Raw genomic sequence first — 12,284 nt, forward strand, 5'->3', positions numbered from 1 at the left:
TAGTCTTAGTATTGGTGAGGCATCCTTGTTTTTTCTATAGAAATTAAAAATATTTTAACCTTCTGAAATCATAACATAGAAGAAAATCTGAAATTATTACATTAAAAAAATTCTGGGAACATCATTACTTCCTCTTCCTATTCTCTAGTATCTTTTATTTCCTGTCTCTTTGCCAAAAATTCCAGTATAGAAAATGAGTCAACTACAGAAAATAAAAAAGAAATAATTGAGAAAGGAGTAAACCAAAATAAACAAATGAACAATTCCAAAGAAATATATTCAAAGCCACTTGAAAATAGCTTGAGGAAAGGATAAAAATGGGCAATTAATTTACTAATAGTTAAGATTCTGTTGAGGTAATTTTTAGAAGTGGAATGAGACCATCTAGCCCAGTAGAATTATTTAACCTTTTTGTTCCACTTCAATAGGAGAGGCCTTATCCTGTGTGATTCTGATATTCTCCAGTTCCATCTTCTGCTCTGGGCCAGAATCAGCAAACTAGTCAATCCCCTCTTTAGCAGTTGTGAAAATGCTGTCTCAAGATCACAAAGCCGTCAAGGGGCAGGACTGAAATGAAGCCTGTTTCTATCTTAGTCTGTTTTGGCTGATTTAACAGAATGCCATAGACTGAGTGGCTTATAAACAACAGAAATTTATTTCTCAGTCTGGAGGCTGGGAAGTCCAAGATCAAGGTGCAAACAGATTCAGTGTCTGGTGAGGGCTGACTGCCTGGTTCATAGACACCATCTTCTTGCCGAGCCCTCACATGGCAGAAAGGATAAGAGAGCTCTCTGGGGTCTCTTGTATAAGGGCACTAATCCCATTAATGAGGACTCCACCCTCATGACCCCATCACCTTCTAAAAGCTCTACCGTCTAATGCCATCATATTGGGGATTAGGTTTCAACATATGGATTTGTGAGGGGGGACACAAACATTTAGTCAATAGCAGTTTCCTTTCTCACAAGCAAGGTGAATTTTCTCAGCCCAGGTGAACTTTGTTTCAGAAAGTATAGATAGTAATGAGATTCCATAGTTGAAAAGGAAATAAAGTATTGTTGCATCAGTCAAGAAGAAAAGGAAGTCTTTCTCTCTTTCCTTATATTCACTTCCTGTTCTATTACACCCTTTCCTCTTCTACATTTATTCAACACTATGCCCCAAACAAGTTGATTTTACTCTGAAAGATAGTGTGATATGGTATATATCAGTAGTTGCAGAGAAACAGTCTCTGAACTTCTTTGATCACTAACTCCCGTCAGTAAAACTTTCTGAGCATATACACTTATTTATAAATTAGATCATAAATCACTATACTTATATCCTTTGCACATTTTACAAAAATAGAAATATTTAAATAACTATATACATAGATACAGATTCTAAGATTTTCTTCCTGCCTTCTAAGGAGGATTTTGTCTGCCCCCAGGTCAGAGATCACCAATTTGAAGAAAATTGTCATTGTGGTCTATTGGTCTATCAAGCATAAATAGATACCTAATAGTGTACACAACCTTGACTTGAGCCCTTTGAGAACATTTGAGTTTGTCACAAAAGAGATTCTCAACGAATTCAGTGTAACCCTTAGGGTCCCAAATGCAGAAGCAATTAAGAAATAAAGTTGCCAGAGCAAGTGTACTAATGATGGTCATGCTAACTAAACAAATTTCAAAGTGAAACAGTCATTGGCAGCATGTAATCTACATGCTAGATGTTGTTCACTGGGGCAAACAGAAACCATTTACACCTTCCCCAGAATTTCAGAAGCTTCATATTATGAATTCTCCTTGTCATGGGCTTCTGGATACCTACCTAATGGAAGAGAACTCCCTTTGTGGAGTTACAGCCCTTGAGGCCAACCTGTAGGGCCAGGGTAGACACTGTCATTCACTAAACCAGCTGTCCTGTTGCAGGGGCTGGATCACTCACAGGACTTAACCAAATGGAGTTTTAGTAATTTCCTTCCTGCACCAAAGACCTAGATCCATGCATGGCAGTGACTCTAAATAAACATTCCATTTCCCTTCATTATTCACATTGTTTTGAAGGAACCTACCAGAACTTCAGGTAATCCTAAATGTTGTAACTGCTCCAAAGAAGGCATAAATAAGTTACATCAGCAAATGAGAGTGGTCATAAGGCCCAAGTGGATTTATGTTATACGGGCTTGGAAAAGAAGATGTCCCTGTCATTAGATCGAAGCACACGGTGCCTAGAAACACTATAAAATTAAAAGTTTTGTTTGCAGTAAGAAGATGAAATTTATAAATTAGACAAAATTAGATAAAATCTGTAACACATTACCAAAGTGGGATGATCTTCTTAGATGGACAATACTAGAGATGTACTTAAGCCAGAATCTCTAGCTTAGTATACTGACAAGAATCTCTGCTCTCCAGGGATCTAGAAGAGTTTGCAAAGCTTCCCCAGGTCAGAGGGCAGCTCCACCAATGGCTGAAACTAGCCCTTTATCACAAAAAGAAGGCTCTGAAAAGCAATCAGAGCATAATGTTGCTATTCTGACTGCTCTTAAAATTCCCAGTGGGATCTTGAAAAACACCAAATGACTTCTCATATTCCCACTCCTCCCATCTGCCAAGCTGAGACCGACACTAATTATCACATACTATCTTCACTTCTCACAGTTACAGGAGATTTGGATTATCTCAAATTTGTAGAAATAAAACTTGGGGAGTTATTCTATAAACAGTGAATTCTGAAAAGCACTTTTTCTGTGTGGAACATTTCTAACAGCCAATAAATGCAGACAGAAAACAGAAATAAAAATAATTTAAAATTGGCTGTCTATTAGAATGGTTTTTACACTATACCCATGATATGTGGCCAAGATTCATCCATAAGGACTTGAAATAGCCTCACAATGAAATTTGGATTTAATGAGTTTTTAGAAATGAGGGACCAAGTTGCCAGCCCCACTTTGGGCTATGGTTAAATCAATAATGAAAGCCCACCTTGCTGGAAAACATTTAGCTGTGTTCCTCCTCTCCAATCATCGATCGATAAATGTTACATTTATGTTGGTAAGTTTCCTTTTTTAAAAGACATAAAAACCTTTCAGATAGCTTAGGTCATTCTACCTAATGGAACTTGTACTTAGGATAAGTAGATTTTTTTCCAAGAAGCAAAGTACTAGGAGTATTGTCCTGGAAAGCGAGTGCTGCAGAGGAGAAGGAGGGTCATTTGGGAACACTTTGGAGCTCAGACTTGAATGCTCCATCCTTAGACAGTATGTGTTGACTTGATTGTCTTGGTTCTCTTGACTCATTGCCCTTGAGTTTCCATAGCTAGCATCACCTAAAGCTCATCTGAAGCTCAGGCTTCTTCCTCTACACCATGGGTCCAGCGGTGATTTTATTTGGGTAAGATTATGGAGCTTTGGCCCATAGCTTAGTATCAACTGAGCCTGGATAGTTTTAATGAGTCATTACCATCACTATCATTCATTTCTGACCATTCAAATTGATTGGGGGGCTAATGAGCTTTGGATGCAGACAGTTCTGGGTATGAATCCTGGATCTGCCAATTACTATCTGACCTTTTCTCTCTGTGCTTCAGTTTCCTCGTCTCTAAAGTGGAGATAACAACACCGATAGTGGTCTGTATAACAACAATAGTGGTCTATATACATGAGTCTATAGCCAGTGCTAGAAGTTTGTGGTACATCATAGGTGCTCAGTAAATGCTATTTCCCCTTTATTGCTCTCCCTTCCTTTCTGCGTTTGGGTATAGAAAATCTTTGTGCCATTACAGTCAGTCACTTTGCATGACTCAGACAATCAGTTGTTGATATCGGTGCTCGGAATGACTGTATGCCCCTGACTCTGTCATAGTTCTAGAAATTCAGGTGAAGTCAGTGCCTAAGACGATTTAGGAATCCGGGCTACCTTTTCCTTCTTTGTGCTCCTTTGCACATGCTTCGATCATAGAACAAATCACACTATTTTGAAATTATTTGTGGCCAATGTGATTCTTCCTCCTCAGAGACAGAGCCAGTGTCTTATTCATCCTCAACATCCCCATGCCTAACACAGTGTGTGGTTCGCTGCTAGTGCTATGGTTGCCTCATGCTGCTCCTCTGCAAAAGGGGTCCACATAGACCTGTCCTGGTCCATGTGACCAGGAAATGAGTCAACCTGCTTCAAGGTACCCAGACTTCTTTGAAGGAGAAACACACACACACACACACACACACACACACACACACAGACTTTGGGTACTTCGCTTTAAAATGGACCCAGGTATTAGGCAGTCAGATTTTTTGAGATTTTATGGAGAATTTTCCCTTGGGATTGGCTTCCACAGGCACAGAGGTCTACACGCCTCAGCAGCTGGTACTTATTGCCTCCTAATCTATGTCCAGCCCAATAATAAGGCAGAGAAGTAAGTATCTACCAGAAGCATGTTGGTAGAGCATGAACAATCTGGAAACAATACAGTTTAGGACACATGGGTTACTAATAAGCAGTGGTACTAGTGTTAGTTGTAACTCATGAGCACAATTGCACTAATTTAATCATCATCCTTTGAATAATTCAGCTGTCAAAGTTGATGGGAAAGAGGATGCACGCTGTGAAAATTTGGAGACTGAAAGATGATTTCATGTATAAAAATAATTATGATAATCATTAGCATTTGTGTGGTGCCGCAATGCTTATGAAGTGCTTTTACAGCATTATGTAATTTCGCAAAGGTGACGAACTAGCCCTTAGATACTATCTGATGCCATAATTAAGCCTCCATGCCAAACACTGAAAATTATAATATTGGATTTAGGGGACAATAAAAAAAAAGAGAGGATTATTAATGCATTGAAAGGTAAAAAATCAGCCAAATTCATTGGCAGAGAAATTGATTCATTTGGCATTTTGGAAACTCAAGAACATATCTTGTAAAAGAAGCAGTAGGCCAATATTTTGATTTCATGGTGCTTGGCACTACTTAGTTTTTAAATTCTTTTGGGCAGAATTTTTGATGTGCAATTATAACGATGAAGTTTGCTTACTGGGAACCAAAAGATTCACAAAATCAGGGGACATTTGATCCTTATTTAGAATTATCTGATGAAACCACTGAATGTAAGTAGAAGCATAGTTAGAGGGGAATTACGAGGAGCTGATCAATATTAAGTTTAAAACTCAGGTGTCTGCTTCCTAGCCGGAATCCAGACCGATGTGAAGAACGTTCATTACAGCCTATCTCCTTCCCACAAACACGACTAAAGGTTGGACTTTGTCCCGTAAACAGCCCAATCTGAAAACACAAGTGAGTTGATAAAACATAAATGTGAGTGAGACTTATCCTTGAGAATGGAAGAGAACCCTACCTGCCACCCCTCCTCCACCTCCCTCCCTTTTCTGCCTCCTGCCCGGCCTTTCCTTCAAAACTGCAAGGGGACCTGGCTTGCCAGGGCAGGGGGACACGTTATTGACCAGAGCATCAGCCGAGCTCTACCAAGTCAAGTAACTGGATTACACAGGAAGCGAGAAACATCTAGACAGCCACGAAGGCAGCTCGAGAGCTGCGCGAGGGTGTCGTGGGCTCATTTGTAAGCCTTTCCAGATGTGGCTGCCGCGCGGGCCTGGCGGCCGGCCAGGCGACCGCCTGCAGTCGGCGTTCCCTGGGCAGCTGCGCGAGCCCAGCCGCAATGCCGGGCTCCTGAGGGCGCAGGGCTCGCGCGCGGCTCGCTCGCCCCCGGGCCCGGCGCGCACGCAGCCCGGCCGCCTGGCACGGCGACAGCCCGCAGCCGGGGAGGGATCTCCGCAGGAGCGGCCCCGAGGGATGGTCGCTGCGCCAAGGCTGCGCTGAAGTCCTCTGCAGCTGCGGCGGATGGGGGACCCCGAGGCCAACGTGATGGCGCGGCGCCTGAGAGCCCCTCTCCGGAGGTCCTTCAGTGATCACATCCGAGACTCCACGGCCAGAGCCCTGGATGTCATTTGGAAAAACACCCGAGACAGACGGCTGGCAGGTGAGGGGTGAAGGGTGGAGGGTGAGGACGAGAGGTTTGAAAAGCAAAACAGTGAAATACACAGGCACAGTTATTAACTCGGATAATTCATGATCTCATCAGCTGGATAAAGTTCATCACTGTCATGGCAATGATTTCAATCTCCCTTGTTCTGGGGCTTAACGTTTCTGGAGTGGGTTTGTTTTTTGTTTTTGTTTTCGTTTTTTAACTCCAATGCCTCTCTGATTTCTGGTCTTGTTATTTCTAGATAAGGTTTTATGAGAGGTTTTGTGGGGTTTTGTTTTTTTTTTTAACCTTGAAAAGAAAAGCAAGGTCCTTTGAAATGTCAGGAAATCAGTGGTGATGAACACCACCAGGCAAAAGCACCGAGGTCTGTTCGGCTGGTGAGGGTCGGCTGTGGAGCTTGTCTGGCGGAGGTGGCCTGGCGCGAGCAGGAGAGGGGCCTGGGAGGCTGAGTGGCAGGGGAGTAATGTGCCCTGCCTGGTGAAAGCCTGCTGGTATTTCCTCTGGCAGCCCGGGCCTGCTCTGAGGTCCGAGAGGGTGTCAGGTATGCTAGAGGCAGGCGTTTGAAATATAATAAAACATAAATACAGTTCAAACATTCTAGGGCTCATGTGACAGCCACCAAATGGCAGACTGTTTGAAAGGGTACATTAAGGAAAAGGGAACTTCTGCTTGATTCTGGTATTAAGAATATTCATAAATTGATTAAAAGAATAGCATCCCGCAATAAAAAAAAAAACCTCTCCGAATCCAGGGAAGGTACCCCAGTAGTGTTTAATGGCTCCTTGTTTGCTAAGTCTGTATACTTACGTCATTTGCATAGATGGGTCAAAGATTGTGTTTTCTTAACCTTCTTGGTTAATCCAGTTGTTTTTCCATATATTGAATGAAGTTCTGAATGGTTAAAAGTATTAGATGTGGCCTCCAAGTGTCAGTCCAGATTTCCGTGCTGTGTGTTCTTGATAAAAGGCCATTTGACTTAGACCTAATTGTCCTGACATTACTTGAAGAGGTGAAAGTTAAGGTTTGTGATTGTGATAAAGCAGGTTAGGAAGATAACATATCTTTGTAGGCTATAAATTTGTCCCAAATGCTCATGAATATCTTTCTCTTTCTTAAACTAAACCCCGTTGCCCAGGACTGGGAGAGAGTAAACAATGTCAAGCCTACCATAAGGTAGGGGAGAGAGTAAACTATTTTAAATTTAATCATTTTATTATAGCTTTAGAGTAAAATGTGATACCTTAAAGAAATCCAACTTTACAATAAGTGGGTTTTAAGGTAGATTTAAGGGATAGCAATTTCCAGTTGGCCAGAGGAAGTTTAAGACATAAGATATGAGAGTATAAAATTCATGACTGTAATTGGTTGAGCCTTGGACAAAAAATAAAAATTGTTGCTTCATTGTTGTTTTTCTTGATAAATCCATCGTCCCAAATGGAAAGAATCCACAAATAATGCCTTATTAAAGATAACACAAAAATATCTTATTGTAGCTTGGTGTTTTGATTTGAGACTAAGGTTGATTCAATCTTGCTTCCCAGACCTCCTCTTAAATTTTCATAAATGAAGAGCTTTTGACAGCTGTTGACCTCTTTAAAAAAAAAAGATACTATCCCTGGAAAGTTGCTGTCTCTGCCTAGTCAGTTATCTGTTATATATTGAGGATCTGTATGGAGTCCAAAATATAGCACTGAATGAAGAGCACTTAGAGAAAAATAGTTACTTTTTACATGTGATGAAAAATTAAACATTTCCCCAGCTCTAACAGCAAGTAGGACTTTTGCTTCAGGTCCACTGAAGGAAGAAATTCTTTGTATTTCCAGGTTTCTCTAAGACAAATATGACCTTTTTGGTGATTCACACAGTAGAATATCCAGACATGATACTTGAAAAGAAAGGACTTTGGCTACCACAAGTGCCTCTGATTACTGGGGACTTGGACTCTTTCTGTGTTCTCTCTTATCCTAGGCTCATAGCTCAATCAAGTGGAGACCCATCTGGTACACATCCAGACCTCAAGACAACTTACTTCTATCCTTTCCCTCAAACTTCTCCTCTGCACCCCACCCTCTCACTGGACAAAGGCTAAGTATTAGCTGTTAATTATCCACAAAAAGCCACTTCTCTAAACATCAGATCCAATCTTTATTTTACATCCCACCACTTTGCCCTCTCTTGCAGAATGGAGAGCAGTAGAAAGTCCAAACCTCCTGCTGCTCTTATGTTGTGAAATTAATGAGATGACAGGTAAAACATGTTTGGAAGCCTCTGGAGGGAAATACTTCTGTTAATAGTACCTGGAATGTTGTTTCCATGATGATTGTTACCTTGATGACTTTCACCAAGTTTCTCAAAAACTAACCTGAGATTTCAGTTTCTTTCAGAGGTTTTACCTGACTGGACTGTTTGGCCATGGGACAAAGTTTTGTTTCCTTGTTAGGTATTTTCTCTCTCAATCAGTTTACCTCTCTATTTTTCTCTGTCTCTCTCTCTTTCACACACACACACACACACACACACACACACACACACACCCCCTACATAACTTAGAAGTTCCCAGTTCTTCTACCCCAAATTGTGTTATGTACGCAAACCATCATTTACCTCTGCCTGCCTTAAACTTCCTTATGTATAAAACAAGGATTCCGTCTGTTATTTTTAAGGATTCACAGCCTTATATAAACAAAATACAGAATTGCTGCTAGGGAAAGGCCTTCTAGTCATGAGGAGTGATGGAACAGACTGTCTTAATTGCATCTTCCTTTATATGTAATTGTTATGTTCTGCCTACCCACAGCCCACAGGGGTTCTCTTACTCCTGTTCCCTCTGCAACCATTATTCCTAAAAGCATAGGATGGCACTGTGTTTTCAGGCAATAAGAACTTTGAGGTTAACAGTGGGTGACAGATGGGGCCGACAACCATCCTCTGGGCAAACTGTGCGTCTTTCTTACATGTCTGCTGTGTCCTTGCCACTCCTTCCCTTGGGCACAAGGACATCTTGGCTCCAGGGAGCATTTTATTCCTGAAAACCTGTCACCCCTTAATCCTTTCATATAGGACTTCTTCACCTTTTTTGTGCCAATGGATCTCTTTAGGATTCTGGTGAAGCATATGAACCACTTCTCAGAAAAGTATTTTTAATATATAAATAAAAGATATAGAGTTATAGCAGAAACCAATTAGAATGAAATATAGTGATCAAGGTGTTCAAACCAAAATTTTCTGATATGGCGATATAAGATGAATGAATTCTGTAACAGGATAATGTGTTCAAAATATAGGGAAGTAAATGTAAATTTGATGTTTTTTAAAGATAGCAGCGTGAAGATTGTTACTGCAGCTATAATTAATAGCATTAAACTGAAAGTCATCTTTGATTCATCTCCTTGTCACCAACCATTATAGTAGAGAGGAAATCCTCGGGAACAACATCCATATCTAGGGGACCAACATGCAAATCTTCAGCTTTCCTGTTTAGCGGCTGAATGGGGCCGGCAGCATCCCATGAACATCTGTGGAGAGAAAAACTGCAGTCATGTATGTTCTGGAATGGGTTTGACAGCTACCATAACTGTGGAGGAGAGATGAATGTAAATGAGATTTTGTGATATCTGCAACAAGTGTAATGTGATTTGGAAAAGTCGAATTTCTATTGGTAACAAAGTCACAGGACAGCTAGTACCATTGTGTGTGCAGGGACGGCAGTTTGTCAGCATTCATAATTGGAAGAAATGCTACCTTTCAATTAAAGTTTAGTGACAATAAAAATGTAATTTTTCCTCCTCCAAGTTCATGGACACCTTGAAATCTATCCATAGACCCTAAATTAAAAATCCCTGCTTAATACTTACTGTGGCTTTCAAATACTTATAGTCAAAAATTCTTATAGCCTGAGATGCTGGGCTGTCTTACATGAGATGGCTGGAATTCTTTGGTGTATATTTGACAAAGCTCCACAAACAGGTTTGGACTGACGCACCAATAGGACTGCCTCTAAGGAAAAAGAAAAGAAACTAAAATTCAGATGAGAAAGACAGAGAGAGACTGAAAGTAAGGCAAAAGCCAGAAGACATATGTCGCTTTCATCAATTTGGAAAGTGGAATGAATAAATAAACCAAAAAGAAATTATTAGTTCTTATTTAAAAACACCTAATAAGGTAAGAACAACTTCTATAGTGTTGTTTTTTAAAACACTGATTTTTAAAAAAGTATTCAATCTATTCTCTCTATTAGGGAAACATAAGGAGAAAAAAATCTAAACACCTCAACATGTTATGAACACATGTCACTAGTTCCATTGCTAAACGTTGAAGAGAAGGAAGAGAAACTGAATTGCCTATGAAGAAGTTAGGAAAATTTAGACCAGTCTCAATCCAGATGATATTCAATGGACATAAAATAAATGCTTCAAGTATATACGTTAGATTGTACCCTCCTCCCACCCCTGCTCCTGGGGGTATTTTGTTGGATGTTCAGCATCTTCTGTCTTTTGTGAAATAGATTTTTCCATTTCAGCTGACCAGGTCTCCAATTCACCAGCAAAAAGAATGCTTAACATACTGTGCAGTATATTGGCTCCGAATTCAGTAGGGCATCAAGAATTCTGGGCCATTTCCCATGACAGGCAACCACAAACACTGACTCCTGTGAACTGTTTTCTGCTCATTGGTTCACCATGAAAAGCAAGTAAGGGCAAATAGAATGCCTTTTAACCAAGAGTGATGTATGCCTCAAAATATGCAGGCTCCTCCAGTAAACAAAGACTTCTCTAGAAGAATGCAACACGATAGAACATTTCGAAGGGCCTGAGAGACAGCCATTAATGATGCTTCATGAGACACGGTCACATTTCTGGAGGGTGGACATGAGCATGTATTAAATTAGCTGTGACTGTTTCAATAAAAAGAGAAGCATGTTGTTGTTGAGGCCAGCTTTGATGAGAGGAAATATACTATAGTGGCTGAGAGAGCTGGCTGTGACATCAGACTGCCTGGGTTTGAATCCTGGTTCTTGTACTGGGTAACTTTGGGCAGGTCTGTTCCTCACCAATATAAAAAGGATGAAAATAGTACCTGTGTCATGAAATTATTTTAAGGACCATATGAGCTACTATGCAAAGTACTCAGAAAAGTCATTGGCGAAAGTAAACCCTCCATCAGTTTTGGTTGGTCTGACTTCTCTTTTCCTTACGCCCTGCTTGCAAGGAAGCTTCACCACTATAGTGTGACACTCCTATAACTTGCCTAAGCCTTTTGGGCAAAAGTAGTTCAACAAGTCCAAAAAAATGAAAAGAAAGGTAACATTTCAATGGAAATGGGATTTACTTCTGTACCTGCGGGGCAAAACAAAGAAGAATCTAATGAAGGTGACTTTTGTGCAGACCGTGTTGAAATCCAAAATGAAGTGACTAGAGAATAACTGTTTTCGCACATTGATGAGGGAATCAGTCCTCGCATATGACTTTGTCAGGCTAGGTATACGATATCTGAGAGTCTTCCCAAGCGAGTTGGAACCTGCTTTGAAAATTGCTCTGTAGATGAAGGCAAACATGGGACAGAGCAGCGGTACCAGCAGGTGAGATTTCAAGCACGTGGCCCAGCTCTGGGATGGGAAGGAGTGTGTTCAACACCAAGGCTGCCACTTGAAAGGATATGTCGCACGCCTCTGTTTCTGGAGCAAAACTTCTGTCACTTTCTTCACTTAAAATCGTATGTAGGAACAGTCTGCATAGTTTGCCAAAGGTCACTATAATTACACAAATGGGATGTGTGCAAAGTCAAAGGCTTAATAGAACGGATATATTAGTCACAGGTCTGCCTAAGCATCAGAAGCTATATCATGAAGCCGAAACTGGATTTAAAAGAACATTCCACTGGAAGGTCTCTATTCCAGAGAAATGATTAAGGAGTAGATTGAAGTTAAGCTTGCCATTGTATGTGTTTTTCAATTTCTGGTTCCCGTCACTTAATAATAATCTGCCATTCTTGAAGAAAGAGGATGTGCTGTCCAGAAGGCATGTGCTGGAGCCGTTTATTTGTGATGATGATGGGTTTGCATTGATCCTTCTCTGCTCTTCCTGCATTGCTTGTGAACAACCACTGATATTTTTGAAGCATTTGGTTGGAATTATTGATGAAGACCTAACCATGGAAGAAAACCAAAGTTACACATCCCTTTAATAATCAAACTCACAACTATAGTGCTACTGTTGCTTTTCTCAGTCACAGCCAAAGACTAAGCAGCTAATACGAACTAAATTGTTTTGTAATATGAACTAAACATGACACC

The 12,284-nt window shown here is 40.6% G+C and overlaps 1 protein-coding gene across 6 annotated transcripts in view; it reads left to right on the forward strand.

Moving 5' to 3' along the window:
- Positions 1–12,284, forward strand: part of DLC1 (DLC1 Rho GTPase activating protein) — a 402,792-nt gene that overhangs the window by 219,896 nt on the left and 170,612 nt on the right. The window contains exon 1 of one of the 6 annotated variants that reach the window (XM_073798640.1): positions 5,833–5,986. The exons of the other annotated variants lie outside the window; for them this stretch is intronic. Coding sequence (XP_073654741.1) covers positions 5,848–5,986 — 139 coding nt within the window. The 5' untranslated portion in view covers positions 5,833–5,847. Of the gene's footprint in view, positions 1–5,832; positions 5,987–12,284 lie in introns of those variants that run through there. 6 annotated transcript variants of the gene reach the window in all.

Source organism: Tursiops truncatus, chromosome 21 (assembly GCF_011762595.2).
Source record: "Tursiops truncatus isolate mTurTru1 chromosome 21, mTurTru1.mat.Y, whole genome shotgun sequence".
In the NCBI taxonomy this organism is placed as follows: domain Eukaryota; kingdom Metazoa; phylum Chordata; class Mammalia; order Artiodactyla; family Delphinidae; genus Tursiops; species Tursiops truncatus.